Source organism: Arvicanthis niloticus, chromosome 23 (assembly GCF_011762505.2).
Source record: "Arvicanthis niloticus isolate mArvNil1 chromosome 23, mArvNil1.pat.X, whole genome shotgun sequence".
NCBI lineage: Eukaryota > Metazoa > Chordata > Mammalia > Rodentia > Muridae > Arvicanthis > Arvicanthis niloticus.
The window spans coordinates 16,420,660-16,443,114 of record NC_133430.1 but is presented as its reverse complement, the minus strand read 5'-3'; the positions used below and the strand labels follow the sequence as shown (position 1 = coordinate 16,443,114).

Here is a 22,455-nt window from a genome sequence, read left to right as displayed (position 1 = left end):
TTATTTGTTTGTTTCTACACCAGGCATAGGTGTGTTATCTGTCAGTTCTCTCCTCTGTCTTAAATTGAGTGTCAAGGGCCCTTGCTAAGTAGCTTTCCAAGTAGCATAGTTAATAGATTTTTCTTCCCTTCATTGTTGATAAACTCATCCTTGTCTAGTCTAGTCAACGAAGGGAATTGTATGTATGTAATTTTTTCAGTCACCATCGTGCATGTTTGGTAGCTAGCACCAAACTGGAGGACAATGAGTTGGAGAAACACCACTACAGACCAGATGGAATCCTGGATTGTTCTACACAAGGCCCTCCAAGGGCTTTCTGGTTCATACTCTCTAGGGCTTTCCCTGTGGTTGGGTTTGTGTCCATGCCTTCAACGTCTTTATGATGTCCATTATATTGGTAAGTTATCCTGTGCTGTTTGAGTCCTCTGAGAAGTTGGAGATTCGGCTGTGATTCCCTCCTTCAGAGCCAACCATGTTTCCTTCTCAAGGTTCCTTATCTGGGGAAGGAATAACCTCTTCCAACTCTGTGATGGGTGTGTGGGGGAAGAGAACAACAGCAAAATGGTCAAGAATAAAACCATTGTGTCCTTGAGAGCAGCTAGAAGGTGAGCCCTTTCCAACAGATGTTAACTATTGTTTATCCCATAATATAAAAATGCCTGCAGCAGGGCACCAAGACCGCAAAGCTCATCCCTGAGGAGAAAGCTCAACTGGGTGGAAACTGCAGTCGACTCGCCCAGTGTTGTAACTGTCTCCAGTTTATAAGTCTCAGATTTGACCATGTTTTGCTATTTATCCACCTGCCTACTTTGTCTGCCTGCCTGCCTGCCCTCTGTTCTTCTGCTTAATTGTTTCCCCTATACTTAATAAACCCACCCATTCTCCTGACCATACTGAAGTGAAGATGCTGCAAACAGTGACAGCCCGCCCCACCCCCGCACCAGCCCTCCAGGTACCTCTGACCTGTGCCCCTCTGCTTGGCTAACAAATGTAAAATACCCTTGTCTATGAAGTACAAAGGAACCTTGAAGGTAGTGGCCAGTTAGAGGAGGCATTTGGGACAGTCCCCAGAAGGGAAGTCCTCACACTTGACTGTGCTCAAAGTCTCTAGGGAATCTGGCTTTAAAAAAAGCCCATTTTAGCCCAGTAGGTTGTAAGACCTGCCTGTCTCCTAAGCTCCCAGGCAAAAGGAATGCTTGCAGGCACTTTCAGAATCCCACTCAGCAGGCGTGCATATGAGGGGCAGACACCCCTTTAATTTAGGGTTCCTTGAAAGCAGACACTGGGTCTTAATATACATTGTTGTTCTTGTTGCTGCTGCTGCTGTTGTTGTTTTGTTTCTTGACTGGATGGCACTTGGCACAGAGCCCACACATGGTGGGTATGTATTTATTTAATTAAACAGACTTGGCTTTGATCCAAAAATGGTTTTAAGTGGAGTTAACCCCTAAATCAACACAGGATAGGAACCAACAGGGAAGTCTGAGTTAGAGACCCTTCCTGATAAAGGTCCCCTCCACTTATTTGCACCTGGATAACACCTCCACTGCTCTTCAGAAATTTCACTGCGCCCACATTTTAAAAGCGGTTTACACTAGAGAGCTGAAAGGAAGGAAGGTGGAAAAACAAACCCAAACCAGAAAGCCTTGCGAAGCTGTAAGGTTGCAAAACATCAAAAGCTCCCAACTGTTGGCGGTGGAGCCGCAGAACTGCGGGGTTTCTCCCTCTGTCAGATTACCAGCGTTTCGTAGGTCGGTGTTGCGCCCCCGCCACACAGGTCCCTAGTTAGCCCAGAAATCCTGGCAGAAACCGGTCCCGGCGGGCGTCGGTTGGCTTGGTGCAAGCCTGTTTGTTAGCACTGAGCGAGCAATTAAGCTGCTTGTGCATTGGCGACCTCGGGGTGGTAGTGATGACCGCCTTGGGTCGCTGGGGGGCTCGCGGGGAGCCGGGATCCGTGTGTGCCCTATAGAAACCCTGGTTCTGAGAGTCCCTGGTGATGCTATAACCTGTTCCACCTTACAGCAACCACAGATGCGGAGGACTCATTTCGGCTCCATTGGGTTAGAGGGAAAGGGGGAGGCAAGGAAAGGGGATTATATTGGTCAGTAGTTGGGCCTCACTTGGGGGAAGGGAGAAGCGCACTGGAGAGCGCCCTAGGGGAGGTGTACACGTGCAGGGAAAGGGGGGGGATGAGAGGCGGGCGGGAGGGGAGGAGTAGCTGTGAGAGCAGCTTGCGGGAGGCGCCACGGCCTCGCAGACGCAGGCGCTGGCCGCCGAGGAGCCAGAGAGAAAGTTCCCGGGGACAGTTCGCCCTCGGGAGGGCCCAAACTGCGGCCGCTGGCCGATAGGGTCTCGAGTCCCGCGAGTGCTGCTCGTGGTCCTCCTGCACGCACTTGGCTGTCCGGGCCCTGCTTTCCGAGAAGCAGAGGAACCTCGCGGGCGGGCAGCCGGGGCGGCCGGGGCTAAACTTGGACGAGGAGGATGCTGCGAGTGGGCGCGGCGGCGCGGGGAGCGGGGGCGCTCGCCAAGCACTGATCGCTCCCTGCGGACTCCGAGCGCGCGGAGGAGCAGTGGGCAGGTAGCGGCTCCAAGCGCCCGGACTGCGCCAAGTCGACCAGCAGGGCCGCCAGCGCCACCGTGCAGGCGTCGTCTCCTCTCCACAGAGTCATGGTGCGAGCAGCGCGCACACCCCGCGCGGAACTCTGAGCTCCGGCGTTCAGTGCGCCCCCTCCTCTGGTATTCCCATCCGGACTACCCGTGCCTGCCTTGCTCGCGGACCATGAAGCTCTCTCCCGGAGCCCCTTGCCTCTGAGCTGCGCATCGCCCGCTGCAGCTCCAACACCGCTGGGCCACAGACAGCGCTCCAACCCTTGAAGCTCGAGATCTTCTTCCAGGGACGCCGGGCATACGGAGATGGCGCTCCATGGACTCATCGGGCAGTGCAAAGTTCGCCGGAGGCGAGAGATGCTGCCGCAGCAAGTTGGCTTCGTGTGCGCTGTGCTGGCCCTGGTGTGCTGTGCCTCCGGCCTCTTTGGAAGCTTGGGTAGGTGTGGGGAAGGATGGTCTCCACCCGAGGAGTTGGGGGGCTGGAACTGGGACAGCTCCATCTTCTTCTCAGTCAGATTGGTCCCCAGGGTTTTCCCTCCTCGCCCGGCGTGTAGTGCTTACCCAGGAGTGCTGAGCCACTGAGCCACGCGCTGGACTGTAGCGAGGGTTCTGCCGAACTGCTCAAGCTCCCTGGGGGTTCCGGGCGCGATTGTAGGTGTGCTACTGGGACCAAAGCCTGCACCACCTCTGTCCCTGGAGTGTGTAGGCAATGGGAAACTCATGGCAGCCCAGGGGTGGATTCTCCCGCTTTAGGATGTATGAAACTGAGCGGTCTGCTTTCCTGTTCTGCATAGCTGCAAAGGTTGTGCTCCATCCCTCAGAGACGCAGATTCTCAAGCTGGGTCTCTGTTCTTCCCCTTGCACCTGCTCTGATCCAAATGCCTGGTCCTCCCCTACCCTAAAGGGAGCGAGGCAGTCAATCCCCGCGGGAGATTGCAGCCATGTTCCAGCATCCCTTCACTCAACTCTGCTTAATCCCCACGGAAAGGGAGGGCTGGTGTGCATAGCCGTGATCCACACTCCTCCAAGCAGAAGGCGACCTGGGAGTCTGTTAAGACATGCAAATTTCAGACAGAGTGGGGAAAGAGGAGAAACTTATGAAATATTCATTTCGGGGTGATTTGGGCTCCTGTTTAGCCTTTAAAGAATGTTTACTGCCTAAATATTTCAGAACTGGGTGCTGTGAACATTTGGGGTGCTCCCCTCACCCCCGTGAAATAAATGTTGTCAACTTAGCCAGAGGCACAGGAGGGAAGGCACCTTTTTTGAATGGTTAGTAAGGCCATTAACATAGTATCTTGGTATCATTAAGAGATCTGTACAGTGATGTTAAAAGCAAGTGAAACCTGGTTAAATTTTTAAAAAGAAAAAGAGACACCACTTTCTTTCAATACCCAGATTGTGATTTGGGGGTAGAAGGCTAGAGAGTGGCTCGTTTCTAAAGAAATCCAGAAAGTTTATTTTTAACACCTCCATACCCAGTGCTTTGCAATTGGACAATTAAACACAAGAAATAACAAAGTGTCTAGAGGGGCTGTGAGGTGCGGGCATTCTGGAGGAAGTATTGCTACCCAGCTGAAACGTCAGACATCTAGACAGGTAAAGAGTTAAGGTGTAGTCTGAAAGCCAGAACTATTTGTATTTGCTGGATCAGGAGTTTGCTTCCCATGCTACTATCTCTGCTCAGGGGCATACCTGCCTTCTCTGATATGGCTCTGTGTGACCCCCTGGACCACGGCGTGATGACCTGGACCTTGATACTGTGTCTCAATCTCTACCTGGGACCTACTGAATCAGAGTTTCATTTCGAGCAGATCCCTGGGTGATGTGTTTGCATACCTAGCCATGTACCATTAGCCTGCTGAGCCCACAAATTTAAGCATCTAACTGTGGGGACCACCTGAGCAAGTTCACTGAGAAAGTATCTAATGCTCCTAATGTAATCCTTTGTTGTGTGGAGGTGGAGAGAGCTGAGACCAGCTCAGTCTTGTCCAAGGTCGGATCACATCACACCTTGTGAGACTAGAAACAATGGGTTAGATTCAGGAAGCAGGTTAGTGTTTGTAAGCAGGTGATAGATAGCATGCTGCCCAGGACTGTAGCACTCACTACAGGTGCCTCTAAAGAGCCAAACCCGAGGCTAGAGAGATGTCTCGAGGTTAAAAGCATCTACTGCTCTTCCAGAAGACCTGAGGCCAATTCCCAGCACCCTCTTCAGTGCCCTCCCAACCACCTGTAACTCCAGCTCCGGGCAGATCTGACTTCTCTGGCCTCTGTGGACACCTGCATTCAAGTGCATCCTGTCCCCTCCCCACTGATACGTTTAAAGAAAAATAATAAAAATACGTACCCAATGTCTGTGCCGACCTAACTAGATGCATAGGTCATGTTTGAGAACTCAAGAATTACATTGACCTGATGATATCTGTGACTTGTTTTCTTTTCCAATCCAGGCCACAAAACAACTTCTGCTGGCAAACACGTTCTGCCAGACACGTGGCGAAATAGAAAGTTGATGGCACCAATAAATGGGACTCCGCTGGCTAAGAACTGCACAGATCCTGGTAAGGCATGCTCTCCCCTTCCCTGCAAGCATTTAACCCCAGCTTGGGTTTGATGCTTATGTGGACAGATCCAGCCAGTCCTGGGAAAGACGGTCTTAGGAACCTGAATGAGAAAGGGGAGCTGCATGGTGTTGAAATGAAACCTATAGACATTCGTCAGCCACGCTGCTAAGCAACACAAGCGCTTTCTTTATCCAGCAACTACGAAGGTCACATTCGAGAGTCTAAAAATGTTATCTTTTGTTCTAAAGGCGTTATATTTTTTCCTGCTCTCTTGTCTTTGCCCTGGTGTCTGTCATTTCTCCCTTTGCTCGACATGCGCATTTGATAGTCCCCTTGGGACAATGAATCCATAGCTTGCGTGGTGGGTTTCTTCGTCAGATGACCTACCAGGATGGGAGCACTCCAGGCCAGTGAAGGGAGGACTCTAGGTTAGTTGCTGGGCCTGTTCTGTCTAATGGACATCTTTGGGTAGTTGGGTTGTGCTTGTCCTGGGAACTCTTTTAATGTTCTTCACTAGGGTATGTGGGGTGGTAGGATCCCAGGGGTAACATTTGATCTATCCTGCTGCAGCCAGGCTTCACTTAAACCAGCAAAAACAGTTCTCAGAAGGAGGGAGTATACCTGTTGGCAGAGATGTGTGATGTCTGCTCAGGCCTCTCATAGGGCACGTCTAGGCATTTGTTCTGGATCTATCTCTTGGAGTCTTTGTGAAAAGAATGCAGTAGAGTGAAGAATTCAGGAGGTAGGAGATGTTGTTATAGATGGCTTTTCTATTGAGTTTCTGGGCAAATCATGCTATTTTCTGGGATTTCTAACCTGCGACGTGGGCAGAATGGTGCTTGCCTACTCTGGGTTGTTGAAGAATCTCTGCAAAGGACTGTGTGTAGGAGATGGAGCCACCAGGCAAAGGAGTAGGCTTGGGTGCAGAGCTCCAGGCTTCTGATGTCAGCCTCCAGAAGGCAGTGTCTTTTTATGTGGTGGAGACACAAGATGCTCAAAGTCACACAGTGACATTAGTGCCAACTCTGGCTTCAGAACCCAGGTCTGCGTGCCTAGACTGTGTGTTGGGCTTCATGTGCGCTGCTCCCTGAGATGGTGCTTCTCAACCTGTGGGTCTCGACCCCATTGGGTATTGAATGACTCTTTCACAAGGGTCACCTAAGACCATCAGAAAACCCAGATATTTGCATTATAATTCCTAACAGTATCAAAATTACAGCTACTTCGTAGCAATGAAAATAACTATGTTTGGGAGTCACCACAACATAAGGAAGCTATGGGTCAGAGTGTTAGGAGGGTTGGGAACCCCTGCTCTAAGTCTCCTTCTGTTCACCATGAACCTGTCTTTCCCTGGAGGCCTTCTAGAAGGATTTTGGTGTATGGGTGAATAGTGAGGACTTTCAAAGCAGCGTTTGTAAGTCCCACTGAGCTGCACATTTATCCCTGAATCATCCCATCATCTTGGTGACCCCATAGGCAGTGGTACACACACACACACACACACACACACACACACACACACTGATCTGCCTCCCGACTAGGGGCATTTACTCAATCATGAACACATGTTAAGCCGTGGACTTTAAGGCAGTGTGTTCTCTCCCACGGGAAGGACTGGCTTTGTCTACTTGCGGAGAGGGAAATGAGAGAAACCATCCATGTCTTTAGCAGTAATTGACACTCAAATTGTACTTTGTGCTGACTATATCCATAGTGGACCTAGCAATTGGGATGGTGTAATAAAAGCAACATCTTGACACACAGTAATCTTTGTGGTGTTTTGCAAAGATGGGGACATAAAGGTCAGTTCAGTGGCTCCTAAAGGTCTCATCTCTGAGTCAACTGAGTTTTGGTGCTGTCTCAGCTACTCTTATTGCTGTAGCCAGCACAACTTATAAGAGAAAGTATGTAATTGGGCTTACAGTTTCAGAGAGTCCATGACGGTGGAGCAAAGGCATGGCAGGAGTAACAGCTGAGAGCTCACATCTTGATCCACAAGCAGGAGGCGCGCGCGCACACACACACACACACACACACACACACACACACGGGGGGAGGTAGGTAATGGCATGAATCTTTTGAAATCTCAAGTCCAGCCCATGACACACCTTCAAAAGGCTACACATCCTAATTCTTTCCAAGTAGTTCTACCAATGTGGGGGCAAAGTAAACACTCTGAATGAAAGAGCCATTCTCATTCAAACCACCCCAAGGGCCATGCCCTTCCCATTCCCACTCCCATATCTTCCAAAGCCAAATGGGGGTTCCCATTCTGCTCTCTCTCTCTCTCTCTCTCTCTCTCTCTCTCTCTCTCTCTCTCTTTCTCTCTCCTTCCTTCCTTCCTTCCTTCCTTCCTTCCTTCCTTCCTTCCTTTCTTCTTCCTTTTTTTATCTTAGCAAGCAGTTACTATTGCCCACAAACTGTGGAATCCAAGCAGGTTACAAGAGGCAGCCTCCGCCATTAAGTAGCTTACAGTCAAGTAGAGTGGACAAGAATCTTGACCCAGAAAAGCCATATAACAATGAAGAATCACAGAGACTTGCAGTCAGTTCTGTAGGAGACACTTCCTTTCTGGTGTACACTGGAGGAGGAACTGACCTGCTGGAGTCCTGTGTAGTCATAGACGAGGTTGGCCTTTGTCTCCGTGACAGAAACCTTCCCAACTGAGTTTAGCAAACATGGAAAGTGATTAGCTTGGTAACTGCAAGACCGGGCTCGGAGGTTAAAAGGTGTCTGTACCTCAGCTTTGTCCAGTCTCTAGGACTCAGTTGTGTTCTAGCATGGGAGGATGGTCACCAAAAGGCCACTCCTTCTTATGTGAATTGGTGTTTTGCCTACAAGTGTGTCTGTGTGAGGATATCAGATCTCCTGCAACTGGAGTTACAGATGGTTGTGAGCCGCCATGTGGGTGCTGGGAATTGCACCAAGGTCCTTTGGAAGAGCAGCCAGAACTCTTAACCACTGAGCCATCTCTGCAGTTCAAAAAGCTACTCATATGTCCTTGCAGGCTCTGATTGTTGCAAAGAGTGTATCTGAACCCTGAGACACGTTCTGTTGGCTTGGGTTGACTTGGCTACATGATGATCCTAAGTTAACTATGTGGGCTAGATGAGAGTTGGGTGCTGCCTCAGTTATGGGCTGAGCATTCAGAGCCAACAAACAAAGCTGCTTCCCCAACCTCCACCTGTTAGTCAGTGTATACCTGGTGGTCAGTGTGTACCTGCGGTCAGTGTGCACCTGGTGGTCAGTGTGTACCTGCGGTCAGTGTGCACCTGGTGGTCAGTGTGCACCTGGAGGTCAGTGTGCACCTGGGAATCAGTGTGCACCTGGGAGTGAGCATGCACCTGGTGGTCAGTGTGCACCTGGAGGTCAGTGTGCATCTGGGAGTCAGTGTGCATCTGGGAGTGATCGTGTACCTGGGAGTGAGCACGTACCTGGTAGTCAGTGTGCACCTGGGAGTCAGTGTGCACCTGGGAGTCAGTGTGCACCTGGGATTGAGCATGCACCTGGGAGTGAGCATGTACCTGGTAGTCAGTGTGCACCTGGTGGTCAGTATGCACCTGGAGGTCAGTGTGCATCTCGGAGTCAGTGTGCACCTGGGAGTCAGTGTGGCTGGGCACTTAAGGGTTAATGTTGCTGGGAATGTGAGAATCTGTGTGCCCAACATCTGGGTATAAGTGTAGCTGACACCTGTTGATCACCTGTTGGGCACCTGGGGAGCAGATAGATGTTCACCCAAAGCTTTCATCCTGGGCTAGTGCTAAGATAAAGGTGGACTGGGGCTTCAGGTTAGCAGTTCAGAAATGTGGCAGAGTCTCTGCGTAAGTGGTATTTGCAAGAGGAAGTCAGATTTGCTGCTACCAAGGCTGGGGCCCAGAATGCATAGTAGGCCATCATGACAACCCTACTAGGAATATAGTTTCATTCTCTCTCCTGCTAGAACAGAATCCTAACAAGGTCCCCAGTGAGTTGGGTGTACACCAAATACCAGTGTGCCCTACCCTAGAGTGTTGCAGGACACTTGCAGGTAGGTGGTTGATCAGAGTTTGAATGTTAGGCTGGAGGTGTAGAGTATTTGCCATCATGTACAAGGCTCTGCCTTTAATCACCCCAGCATTGAAAAATCACTTGTGAATGTTTAATAAAAGTCAAGACTTGGTTTAATGTAGTAATTTTCCAAAGTATTTGCTTATTTATTATACACATAGGGAAATAAAAATAATTACTTAATTTTGGTCAATGATGTCAATAGAAAATTTGTAATTTTCCCTCAGAGACTTGAAGGCATGATCTAGACTCCAGGCTTTAGATATTTCTTTTCATAGTCTAGACCAGTGGTTCTCAATCTTACTGTGACTCTCTAATACAGTTCCTCATGTTTTGGTGACACCCCCCCCCCAACAAAAGATTGTTTGTTAATACTTCAAAACTGTAATTTAACTTCTATTATGAATTGTAATGTAAATATCTGTGCTTTCCTGTGGCCTTAGGTGACCCTTTGAAAGGGTCATTTGGGTTGTGGCTCATAGGTTGAGATACCCTGGTCTATGTAGAGCAAGCAATACAGAAGTCATTAGGTCGGCATGGCCCAAACCTGTGCCACAGTGATGAATGGCAGGGACCTTGAGTCTATCACTGGCTGCTATAACAAAATACCTCAGGCTAGGTGGCTAAAAAGATGTTTTCTCACAGATCAGTGTGTCCTTGGGAGGAAGGCTGGGAGGACCAGGCTGAAGATGAAGGGCCTTGTAGCATTTCAGGGGAGCGGAGCAAACTGATGCAGGCTTTGGATGGAGGATGCTTTGTGAACCACTTGCGTTAGTGACTCTGCCCTCTGGAAAGTTAAAGATGGAGCTACTGATTTTTCTGGTATCTTGGTGAGGACTGCCTGCCTTAGAGAGAGATGCCTCTGTGTGGCATGTTCCTATGATATTGAGAAAACTATTGAACTTCCTTCTGTTTCCCTTCTTCCTCTTCCTCTTCTTCCTCCTCCTCCTCCCCCTCTTCTTATAAGGGCACTAATCCATTATAGGAACCCACCATCATAGTCTCCTTTAATCCTCATCCCTATCTCATGCACCCAGAGGCCTCCCAATACTCTCATATAGAGATCTGTGGCTTGAATGTAAGGATTGGGACCATGGAGCCCATTCAGTCCACAGAGGGAACCAACAAGTTTCCAGGCCCCTCTTGGTGGTAGCACCTGGAATGCTTAAGGATGATTCTTCTCAAGCCTGGCCTGCAAGAAGAGACACTTCCTGGGCAATGCAGATGCCAAGGCCTGACTTGGAAATCAGGATGAGTGACAGGAGCATTGCATGGGCAACTTTTAAGGCTTCTAGGCTTCATGACCTCCCTGTCCCTATCTCTCATGGGTTTCTGCTCATCACTGCAACATCCTAAAGGTTGTCCATGTCCACCCAGGCGTTAAGTAGACCCCCAAACCGGTGCCTGTCATAGTGTCTTGTTCCAGCCCCTCACAAGTGTCCATTCTTCTGCCCACTGTCCTATTGCTCACCACTGTTCTGGAGCTTATACAATGAAAGCCTAGTTTGCTGTCTGAAGCCACAGTGTGCATTTCAGCTTTCCCATGTGCAGCATAGGATGCAGGGGTGATGACTACATCTGATTCACAGGCTCACTAGGATGATACACATTACCTGCATCAGTCCTTAACCTGCCGTTTGGCATGTAAGACACCCTCTACCCTGTATTATAGGACAGTTGCACACTTGGGTTTTCACCCGCTGTCTCTGGTCATGAGACAGAGCTGGGGCATTACAAGCACCGGGCAGCCATTTGTTGATGTATTGGGGTGAGTATGAGCTAGCCACGCCCCTTACCAAGCATTTGCTCTTGTCTAGTGGAAGCAAACATTTCAGAGTTTGCTGTACCTTATCCTCAAGGATTTAGACTTCTGAAGTTTATCTTGGAACAGTTTTACATAGAAAAAATGTTTACTTCCTACTTTGGTTTGGGTGTTTGTTTTTGTTTTAAACTGTGCCTAGCAGGGCTTCTCCTGTCCTTATCCCCACACAACCCCTCATTTGAGTTTGAGTGAGTGCCCCTTTTTCCAGCTCTGTCATCCTGCAGTTTTCTGGCATCTAGCATCTTTTAAAAGTAGGCAAAGGAGAGAGGAGGTGGGTTTGTTGTTACTGTGGGGGATTTCAGCCCTCCTGCAGAGCACTCTGAAGTGCCTGGTGGCTGTGTGTCCTTGAGAGCAAGGCTGGGAGGACCAGGCTGAAGATGAAGGGCCTTGTAGCATTTCAGGGAAGCAGAGCAAACTGGTGCAGGCTTTGGATGGAGGATGCTTTGTGAACCACTTGCTTTTGTGACTCTACCCTTGCTTTTGTTTCTGTACTGGGTAGAGCTGGAGGCAGGTGTGAAGGAAAGTATGTGACAGGGTAAGGATGGGAGGGGCATGCCAACGGTAGCTGGTACACAGCTGGATCAAGCAAACATGAAGTCATTGGATAGTACCCCAGCAATAGGTCTCATAGATGGCCCGTGCAGGCATCAGAGGTGCAAAAAGCATGAGAAAGAAAGAGGAGGAGGAAACCAGAACTGCAAAAGGTACATCAGGATTGTGTGGGGAGGCACCAGGCACAGGCTACAGGAACAGGGCTGTGGTAGAGCCAGCAGCCTGATCACAAGGGGGGGCTGGAGAAGACAGGCATTTGTCATCTAAACACCCACCTTTTGTTGCTTGGTGGGTGGGAAAGGATCAAATGGGTCCAAGTCTTTGGGAGGTAGAAGCTTGGGTTCCAATGTCAGCAGCACCAAGACTCTACCTGCTGGCATTTGGGCTCTTTCTGCCTCTCTTACTGTGAACAAAAAGAGGTCATGACGGCTAGTTAAGATTTCCAGGAGCTAACAAAGGCTTGTGTCTGCACATCTTGGAGTTAGTCATTTGTGTGGTGAAAGCAGGCCTAGGGTTTGAGTCCCAGCTAACTTCTTACTGGTGATGTGACCTTGAACAAGTCGTGTCATCTTTAAGTTTCAAGTTTTCCCTTTTGTAATGAGGATAATAGAAGTTTCTACCCACTAGACTGCCACGAGACTTAAGCCACTTGACAGGTGGAGTTGTTAAGTGGTACCTAGCACATGGTAGTGCTGCCCTGGGGCGTCATGTGTTGGGCACATTCTGAGTAGACTCTGTATCTCTTCTTCTAAGAACTCTTTACAAAGGGGCTATTAATGCTCTTGTTCTGCCGATGAGAAGACCAAAGCCACCCAGAGAACAAAAAAAAAAAAGAGGTGGGGGGAGTATACTCAGTATACTCAATAATTATTTTTCTAGAGAAGTTTTAGGTTTATAGAAAAAAACTTGAACAAACAACAACAAAAAATATGGAGAGCCACTTACCTGGTCCTGGCCCTCCAGCAGTGTACACATAGCTATTTACGCCTAGCTTTAGAATGTTACATTTGCACACATGAACTAATATTTATACATTGTTATTAATCAAAGTCTCAGTCGACTTCAGCATTCACTTCATCCTCCTTTGTGGGTTCTGTTAGATGTGTGTCCTCCATTACTGATTCATACTAAGTGGTTTGGCTGCCATTGAAGTCTCTCCTGGAACCAGCTGATAAAATGTGGTCTAGGGATGTGGCTGTTGGGCCTTGGACGAAGTAACTCCATTTAACCTGCAACCTTCAATCATGTAGCACAGGTAGAGGTCTCCACCTCCAGAGATTTAAATATTAATGAATTATCAAAAGGCCAGGGGCATAGCTAATTAAGTTATTCCCTCCCCTTTTCCCCTCCCTATAAAAGTCCTGCTCCCTTGGCTTTTGGCGGGGAAGCGCATACCACCTACATCCATTTACCATGTCATGAACAATAAAAGCTTTGGAAAACCACACTCCACGTGTCACCTGATCTTCCACTGCCAGGTTCCCAGCCTTTGAAAACTTGAGCCGCCCACCGCCAGCCCGCAGTGGCTATACCAATGTGGGACCCTCCGCTGGTGGCATGGGAAGCCCGCCCGGGACCCTGTTGCCAGACCGCCGTGGGACCCGGCCACCAGACTCCCTCTCCCCCCCCCCGCCCGCGAGATTTCTTCCCCACATGTGGCTAAGTTGGTAGAGTATTTTCCTAGCACGCCTGAGGTTCTGAGTTCTCTCCCCAGCACTGCACAAAACTGAGTGTGGTGGTACATGCTTGAATCTCAGCACTCAGGAGGTGGGGGCAGGAGGAGCAGCAGTTCAAGGTCATGCTTGGCTCTATAGTCCACTCAAAGCTAGCCTGGGCTATATAGAACCTTGACTTTAAAACGAAGTGGGCTTGGGGGGCGTGGAGTATGGAGAGATATCTCAGTAGTTAAGAGCCCTGACTGTTCCTCCAGAAGTCTCGAGTTCAGTTTACAGAACCCACATCCATCTGTAACGGAATCCAAGGGCCTCTTCTGGTGTGTCTGAGAAGAGCCACACTGTACTCATATACATAAAATAAATAAATACATCTTTTTTAAAAAGGAGTAGGGGAGGAGGGTGTTGAGCCTATATTCTGATCTCTAGTTATAGTAAATGGGGGTAGAAAAGACAAGATAGGAAAGTGAGCCCATCCCTGCTAGATGCATCTCTGAGGAACTAGGTGTGCGGATCCCTGGCAGCAGCAAACATCAAATTGCTTCTTGGTATGGTTCTGATACTGATTTGTTTGCAGTAAAAAAGCAGTCTTTCCATTATCCAACCGATTGTGGCCATCTGTGATCAAACCTTGCTCCTCGCTATGCCATCTGCAGCCCTCTGACATGCAGATCCTTAGCTCCCGACTCCACTTTCAGACCTCCCGCAATCCAGAGTGCGCCCACTCGGCTTCCTGCTCGGCTCTGAGAAGCGTTCCTGCCTGGGTTAAAAATGGGAATGAGTAAGCACTGCCGTGTGCTGCCTCCGGTAGGAGCAATCTCGCCGTGCGATTCCACACGGGAGTCACGGGCTTAAGATGGGAATTTTGTGTTTGATATGGCCCATTATTAATGAAGTCCTGGAACATAGCATCTCACCTTAAAACTACAAAAAAAGACAGATAATCATGATGGATTCTTTCAGCGTTTCTCTTGGGAACGTTGGGGATATCCTCCTAGGGTAGGTGGCTGAGAAGGAAGGAATGGGAGCCCTCCCTTGGCAGATGGGACTCTGTCCTGTTGAGTTATAGCCCCGTAGCTTCCTTTAACACTTCAGTAAATGCACAGCCCTGGCCCTGTACTTAAAGCAACTGCAGCAACACAACACTCATTTCTAGATGTCCATCTGCCTGCTTGGCTCCGTGCAAAGCTCTGAGCCCAAGGGACCCAATCCTTGCTGCAAAGGGGTAGAGACTTGAAGGAAGGAGCCTGTCCTCAAAGGGACATGACAGCACGGAACGACAGCTAAGCAGATGCTTTTGTAAGTCACAGCATCATGTCCATACCTGGAGGAATGCTTACCAGCAAAGGCTCACTGCATGACTGACCCAGGGGAGAGAGAAAACAAACAGCGGCCAGGAGTGCTGGCACAGTAGCAAAGTAATTAGGCTTCAGGGAGTTGTCAAGCAGTTAAGGTGAGGCCAAAGCAGATGACTTTGATTTTAATATTTTGTAGCAAAAGGGGTAGGGGCTGGGTATGTATACGCCATGGGGCCAGATGAAGTTGCCAGCTAGTTCCCAGCAGCCAGTCAGTTAGGAGAAATATTCATCCCAGTTCATAGTCTATGCTGGACCCATGAATGAGAGCTCATGGCAGGCTGCAAATGAAATGATACCGGCATTTGCCGGTCTTTACTCTTCAGCCTTTCAACTCCGTGAAGGCAGGGACCAGATGCACTTTGCCCTTGCCTCTGAGACTAAGGTATAAACTCACTTGGAGTATATGGTAACTGGCTGCATAGGCCCCTTCATTCTGTGCACTGGGGAGCTGTGCCCCACAGACATGGCCTCTCTTTCTTTCTCATCTAGCTTGTGCATTCCATGGGGTAGAGCAGGGACAGACATGAAAGGGAAGTTGAGGATTAAGAATATAACTCCAGAGACAAGCCTTCTGGTCTCTAAGCTCCTAGTTCTGAGACCTTGAACAATAGTTATCTCCTAGCCTGAGGGAAGGGGCAAGGTTGGTTCTGTGTGTGGATGTATCGCTATAGCCTCAAGTCTGGAACCATGACTGGTGTGCAGGAAGTGGTACACCATGCACATGTGGCGTGTGTGTGTGTGTGTGTGTGTGTGTGTGTGTCCCTTCCTTACAAGGCTGTGAGCACCACATGTGTTCATATGAGAGATGTGTTTGAGTTTCGGCTTTATTTTGAGCTTCACACCCCTATCCCAAAGAACAAATACCCTACTCTAGGCTTGCTACAGTTTCTTTGGAGAGCGGGACTGTTATATTTTGCAGGGATGACCACAAGACAATACAGACTGTGTCCTGCAATGGTCCTTAGTAGGTCTGTTCTAAATCTGGGAACTTCTATGGGTCATGTGATCCCTGAGAAATGAAACCAGAGCTCAGAGACCATTTGTTATGCTTTGACACTGACTGCCCAGAGTTTGTAGAGGACACTGGTTATCTGAGCCTTGGTTTCCTGGCTGTGAAATGGGCAGAATGCTGGCACAGGGTATCCCTCAGGCTTCTGTGGCCTCAGTGGCACAGGGTATCCCTCAGGCTTCTGTGGCCTCAGTGGCACAGGGTATCCCTCTGGCTTCTGTGGCCTCAGTGTGAAGTGTTGTGTAAATGTGATCACGCTCACTTGCTCAGGGTATTAATGCATCTCTCTCAAGACCACCCTCTTCCCTGCCACAGAGAGAACCAATTATTCGGGACCTTTCAGAATCGACCCTTTTATAACTAGGATTTGGTGAAAATGTGCCACCCTGTGTAAAGCAAAGACCTCACTGATCTCGTGTATAGCTAGAGTGGAAAGATAAAGACCCATGCAGCCAACGACAGTTATACAATCCTAAATTTACTTCAAACTTTATGGAGGGCGGTGGTGGTGGTGGTGGTGGTGGCATGTGGTCTATGTGTATGGTTCTTGATTGTGAATTCTATAGATGATAACATCATTCCCAGTGTCGGAAAGTTAGAGCCGTCTGCTAGACCATCTGTTTGCATGCTAGCCCCAGTGTGTCCACCATTGGTTAATTTCATCCAAACTACAAATGTCTGACTTTCAGTTATGGGCTCCAGTCCAGTGAGAGTTTGGCAGATCCCACACCAGCTGATTCCAGTCAGTAACGTGTGCTTACTGAGGTATCTACATGTATGTAAAATGGCCCCGAGGAGGTGGTCCCCTGGGTCATTTCTTTGGAGTAAGAAGTCATCTGTGTGTTGTAATATAGCTGCAGGACTGTAAACTGGGCCAGCTTCCTAAGGATGGACCCTGCCTCCAGGGAACATCCATTCTATTTAGGAGGGTAGAAACCTATGGAACTAACCTGTAATGTGCACAGTGCTAAGAGCTTGGTGTAGTCCTCAGTATCAGGGCCATGGAAAACATCACATAAAAGGAAGGACCGGGGGTCAGGAAGGCAGATTTTGAAGGTAAGAAGGCAGGCACTGTTCTAAGCACTTGACACACACGCCTTTGTCAATCCTGGTCACTCCTGCTGTAGGGCAGTAGGGTGGCATCCTCATTTCCATTTTTCCAAAGATGTAAGTTAGATACAAGGGGGCTAAATAACTTTTCCAAGGTCTCTAGCTCAGACTTGAATCTGAGCACCCTGACCCTAGCCCCTTAACATTGTGCTGAATATGCTTTCTTTGCCTTGGATTTGACAAAAGAAAGTGGAATTGGAACTATTCCATGCTATTGTAAGGAAATTTAGGCAAAGATAATAGTCTTGTGTAGGGTGCCGTTAAATAGAGCGATATGTGCAGAATCTGTTGGGTAGACTTGTCAGCTGTACCACTGTTGACATCTGTGGTCCATAACACTACCTCCCTCTGAGATGGGAGCAAAGGAAGTTCCTTCCTCTCTCCCTCCCTCCCTTTCCTCATAGACTTCTCTGTGGGGACCCTAATGCACCCTTCATTCTTTAAGTTGTTTTCATCAGGTATCTGTCACAGTGAAAAGGGAAACAGTGAAGGTCTTTCCCACACACACATTGCCTGAGTTTTACCTTATACTACAAAGTGTGCCTCTGACAGACATTCCCTGGGCATCTATGTCAGGATACTGGAGGATGCTGGAACTAAGGAAAGGCATCCTTATCCTCAGGCTGGAAGGATAAGGTCAGCATATCTTCATTCCCCACAATCTGGAATGGCACATGAAAGCATCTGGTGTGGATGGGAGGTTTTAAGAGGATACATCGGTTAGCTATCCCTTGCTGAAGATGGCTGTTGTCTGGACAGATGGGGTGGTGGGACATTCTTGCTACAGGAAGGCCAGAGAGACCCAAGGGTAAGAGAGATATTTTCAGCGGGCTTAGATTTGCCTTCCTGCCTGTCTTCCCTGTTTTCCTCTTCACTGTGCCCAACACCTGACAAAAACAACTGAAAGAATGAAGGATGTACTGTGGCCCACAGTCTGAGCACAGTGCCCATCATAGTGGGAAACATGTAGTGAGCAGAGCCTGAGGCAGCTGGTCATATTGCATTTGGCCACGGAGGCCCGATGGTGACTGGTCCTCTGTGCTGCCTCTGAAGTTGGGACTCTGCTTGCCTCCCATCATGGGAGGTTTGAAGGGCAGAAAAGATCATTGTTGCCTCCTACACTGGGCAGATGGGTGGCAGATTTGGGGACGATTGAAGTGTCGGTCTCATGAAGCATCATGGAGAGGGAGCACTGGTTGTTCTAACAGTATGCTCCCGACACATGGCATTTCCCAGGTGTGGATATCCAGTTTATTATAATTTAAAAAAAAACATTTATTTTTAAGTGTGGGTTTGTACACATGAGCACATGTACCCTTAGATTCCTGAGGTATCAGGTCTCCTGGAACTAGAGGTACAGGTGTGTGCTGGGAACTGAACTTGGGTCCCTACAGGAATAGTATGTGCTCTTAACTGTGGAGCCATCTCTCCAGACCCACTTATTATACTTTTTATGCCAGCAGGCTTTACTTCCATAGTTGTCCCCCTTAGACCACTGTGCAGGAATGTCTTTTGGAAGCAATGTGAGAAGCCCTTTAAACCACAAGGGAAATTATGAAATCTAAGCATAACAATGAGGACCTTGCCTGTCAGGGTTCTCATCTCTGCATCTTCTGCCTTATTCCACTGCACTGCTAAATCTTTTCGGGAGGAGCTGGTAGCTTCCTGTAGGAGGATCCATCACAAGCATGTGTTTTGGGGGAAAGGTGGCTGCAATCGAGCCTCATTTGTGAGGCCTGGTAGCCATGTGTCTGAACTTATTTAGAGATGAACTCCTGGGGAGAGGGTTCCCTGACTCCTTACTGAAACGTCTTCATGGGCATCGCCACCTCAAAATGCCTTCATCTAAGGGAAGCCTGGTTCTAGAAAGGGGTAGAAGTTCCCCAGGGGTTCACAGGTACATTGATAAAGACGATTAGTGGAGAAGATGGAATGATTTATGAGCAAGATTAGAGAAGCTAATCGGCTCTGGCTGAGGCCCCATGAAGGAAGACTGTGAGAACCGGCTCCTAGCCCTGCCTTACAACAATTCACTTGGCTTCAGGGCGAGGACCTAGGGAATCTTTAGGCCTAGGAGAAGCAGAACCAAGGGTTAGCTTCCTCTGCTAAAAAAATGCTTCTGGAACAAAACGCTGGCTTCTCAGCTTCTCTAGAAAACCCCAGGGAAGCCCATCACCCAGGAGGCTTTGCTTAGCTAGGGAAGGGCATGGGGCTTTATTGGGGGGAGGGAACCAGTAGGGTAGGCTAGCTGCAGCTCGGTATCTTTTCACTCTGTAATTCGAGGTGATTCCTCTGTGGTCCCAGGATTGGGTAGACTCTGCAAAGAATTGCTTTGAAATTCTTTGATCATCTAAACCTTGCCTATGTGTTCCTTAGCTGGCAAATATTCCAGTTTGATGTATTGTGACAAGAAGCTAAATTACTTGTAGACTTTGGCTGACCCATATCATTAGGAAGAAGCAAGGGGGTGGGGATTAACATGTTCTTCATTTGCAGGCCTCACACGGGGAAAGATGTTGTGATCTCCACCTGGCCTACCATGCATCTTCAACAACTAAACTACAGGGTCAGGAGAGAAGATGGCTGGGGTGGGGTGGGGGTGTTGTGGAGAGGGGAGACAGAGGAAGGCAGCATGTCCCACTAATGGACATGCTCACCCGGGCCCTTGCTAAAATGCAGATGCAGGGTGTCTGTACCACTGCCCAGTTCCCAGGTACCCCAAGGCTGCCTGTCTGGAGGTCAGCCTCACTTTGGATAGTGGCGGTGTAGTCGGTCTGCTCTGGGTTTGTGATCCTGATCTGTCAGTGATCTGTGTAGCCTGGAGCAAGTTGCTTGGCCTCCTTTCTTCTCCCTCAGTGGTCTGCAGGGTTTGCCTGGCATGAGTCCTGGCAGCTTGCGCCTCCTGTCTGCTGAGTCCTGTGACCCACACTTTGCTGGAGCTCAATGCTAGAAGCTGGTCATGAGAAGCTTACTCTGGTATCCCCCAAGCTTCTCTGAGGAGCCCTCTTGGTCTACAAGACGATGTCCCCCTGTCTCTATCCCTTCCTTGAGGTACTTTCCATAAGCAAATAGTTTGGGACAAAACCGTAGAGTCAGCCTTTCTTGGTGACAGAACCACAGAAATATATTCAAGGTCCTGAGATGTTTCGCAGTCAAGAAACCTTTAAACAGTAAAAGTAGACATTCTAATTACATTCTATACATTTTAATTAATTCTATACATTTAACTGTGTATAAGGGTGGAGTTTAGAGAGTGTGCTACATTCACACTGTGGTATAACCATCTCCACTATCCATGTCTGTCACCTTTTCATCTTTGTAACCCAAAATTCCGTGCCCATTAACGGTGATCTCCACTTCCCTCCCTAGCCCAGGACAACTGCCTTCAGACTCTCTGGGCCTCTTAATGTGACTGCTCTTATCGGTAGGACCATGTAATATTTGCCCTTTGGTGTCTGGCTTCACCTTTGTACCATAATGTCCTCAAAGATCATTTATGCTGTAACAGGTGTCAAAAATCCCTCCTTGTTGTAATTGTGTGTGTCAGGGGCAAAAGGTGTGTGTGTGTGTGTGTGTGTGTGTGTGTGTGTGTGTGTGTGTGCAGGCCAGAGGTCAGCTCTGAAGTTATTCCTCAAGTGTCAACCCTACCCTGGCCAGAGTCATTTTTTTTTTTTTTTTTTTTTTGAGACAGAGTTTCTCACTGGCCTATAACTCTCCAAGTGAATGAGGCTGGCTGAAGAGAGCCCCATGGGTCTACTCACCTCTGCCTTTCCAGAACTGGGATTACAAGTACTTGCCACAGCATCCAGCTTTTAATATAGGTTCTAGGAACTGAACTCAGGTTCTCATGCTTGTAAAACAACCACTTTCTGTTCTGAGACATCTGCCCAGCCCCAGAGATTCCTTCCTTTCTCCGGTTAAATGCTATTTCATTGTATGCACAAATTGCATTTTGTTTATTCATCTAAGGCATGGTTAGTTGTTTCTATTTTTTGTTGTTTTGAATAATACCACTGTGAATGTGTATATGAAATAAATTTTACTATACATTTTTATAAACTTAATATTAAACATTTTTTTTTGCCAGGGGAACATAGGTCCTTAGCTGAGATTCTTGGCCCTGATTATGCCATAGAGTCATTGTGAGCTAGATAAAAATATCTATGCTAGGTTCTCCCATGGGCCAACTGGTTCAGACCCTCTATGGTCAGAGCCAGGACACAAGTATTTCAGTCTCCTAGGTGATGTTCTGAGGGGCCCCAGGTTGGGAGATGCTTTCTGACACAATCTATCAGCAGTTCAAGCTCAGATCAAGAATTGGGAATAACTGAATCCCAGGATGCCCTGTGACTTGTTTCCTGGGTGGGTCCCCTCATCCAGAGCCTCTGACTGCCTTGGAGTTCCTGCCACAGTCTATCAGGGGTATAGGGAGGCAAAGATGGAACTAGCAGGATTAAGGGATGGATAGACATCAACAACAGCCTTGCCTCTGGCTCCTCAAATCCATCTTCTGCTAAGGAGTCTGTGAGAGTCCTGTCTGATAGGGAGTACCCAACCAGGAATGGGTCTGTATCCACATGAAATCACCAAGCAGATGTACATGACAGGATGCAAGCCAGCACCCACACCAGGATCCACTTCTCTGTACTGGGACCAGACTCTGTACTGTATGCAGGACTGGCTGCAGCTTCAAAGAGTTGTTTTTTTATGTGGATGATGAGTTTTTGTTTGTAAGGCTCCGAAAACACCAGAGTTCACACTCCTCAACAAGGATGGTGGCATCTGCTGTCACTTAGAATTCAGGAGATTGGAGTCTCTAGCCTAGCGTTTCTGACCACACAGCCCATGCTCATGGATGGCACCCCTCCCTAGAGACAGGGATTTACCTCACTGCGGTTTGACTCCAGAGCCCCTATTTAGTGGTCTGCCAGCCTGTCTGGCATCACAATATCTGAGCTCACTTTGGTTAGATGTTTGAGAGTGTGGGGAATAACTTCAGTTATCACTTCTAAAGCAGTCTGCTTTTATTCTAAATGAAGCCTTCTGACTTGATTGCCCTTTAGAGGTGTCTGATGCTGGGGTCTTTTGTAAAGACCCCCCCCCCCCACCATTAAAGCAAGTGCTAGATCTTAGCAATGTTTTACCACTTCCTCTGGGCACTCTGGGGACTTCTGTTTCCTGGCTCCCTGAGCACAGTTTGCAGGAGCGGAGCTGGTGAACCCATGGTAACGGGGCCCACATGTTCCCTTCAGACTTAGTAACCAGTCCTCAGGCAGGCTGCTCAGCCTAGGATGAGAAACCCCCCTTCCAGTGCAATGTCTCTGACCATAGTGTCATGGGGCAGTGGACTGTGGTTATCATTCTTTTTCCATTTGGAGTGAGTGACCCATGTGTTTGGCAAAGATTCCCAGAGCTGGTGTCCTCCATTGTGATGTGTGACATCAGAGGGAGTGACGAGAGAACAATAGCAAAGGTGATCACTGGTCCTTAACAATAGCCCCCTTCAAAGAATTTTGATGGGGAGGAAAATCTGCCAATACCATACTTGCTGTGCAAGCAGGAAGACCTGGGTTCCACCCCCAGAACCTACATTTTAAAAAAAAAAGCTAGAAAGACCTGTCTCCTTTTAAAGTTTTTAAATTGGCTTTTAATTCAAATTTAAATATTAAATTTAAAAATGTAGCTCGGTGGTACTGGATTTGCTTAGTGT

At 48.4% G+C, this 22,455-nt stretch overlaps 1 protein-coding gene across 2 annotated transcripts in view; it reads left to right on the top strand.

Annotated features, from left to right (window-relative positions):
- The first annotated feature begins 2,659 nt into the window (after positions 1 to 2,659).
- Positions 2,660 to 22,455, top strand: part of Slc24a4 (solute carrier family 24 member 4) — a 135,085-nt gene continuing 115,289 nt past the window's right edge. Inside the window, exons 1-2 of one of the 2 annotated variants that reach the window (XM_076921360.1) lie at positions 2,660 to 3,043; positions 5,061 to 5,171. In XM_076921360.1, coding sequence (XP_076777475.1) covers positions 2,914 to 3,043; positions 5,061 to 5,171 — 241 coding nt within the window. In that variant the 5' untranslated portion in view covers positions 2,660 to 2,913. The remainder of the gene's footprint in view (positions 3,044 to 5,060; positions 5,172 to 22,455) is intronic. The other variant, XM_076921361.1, reaches the window with a different exon arrangement.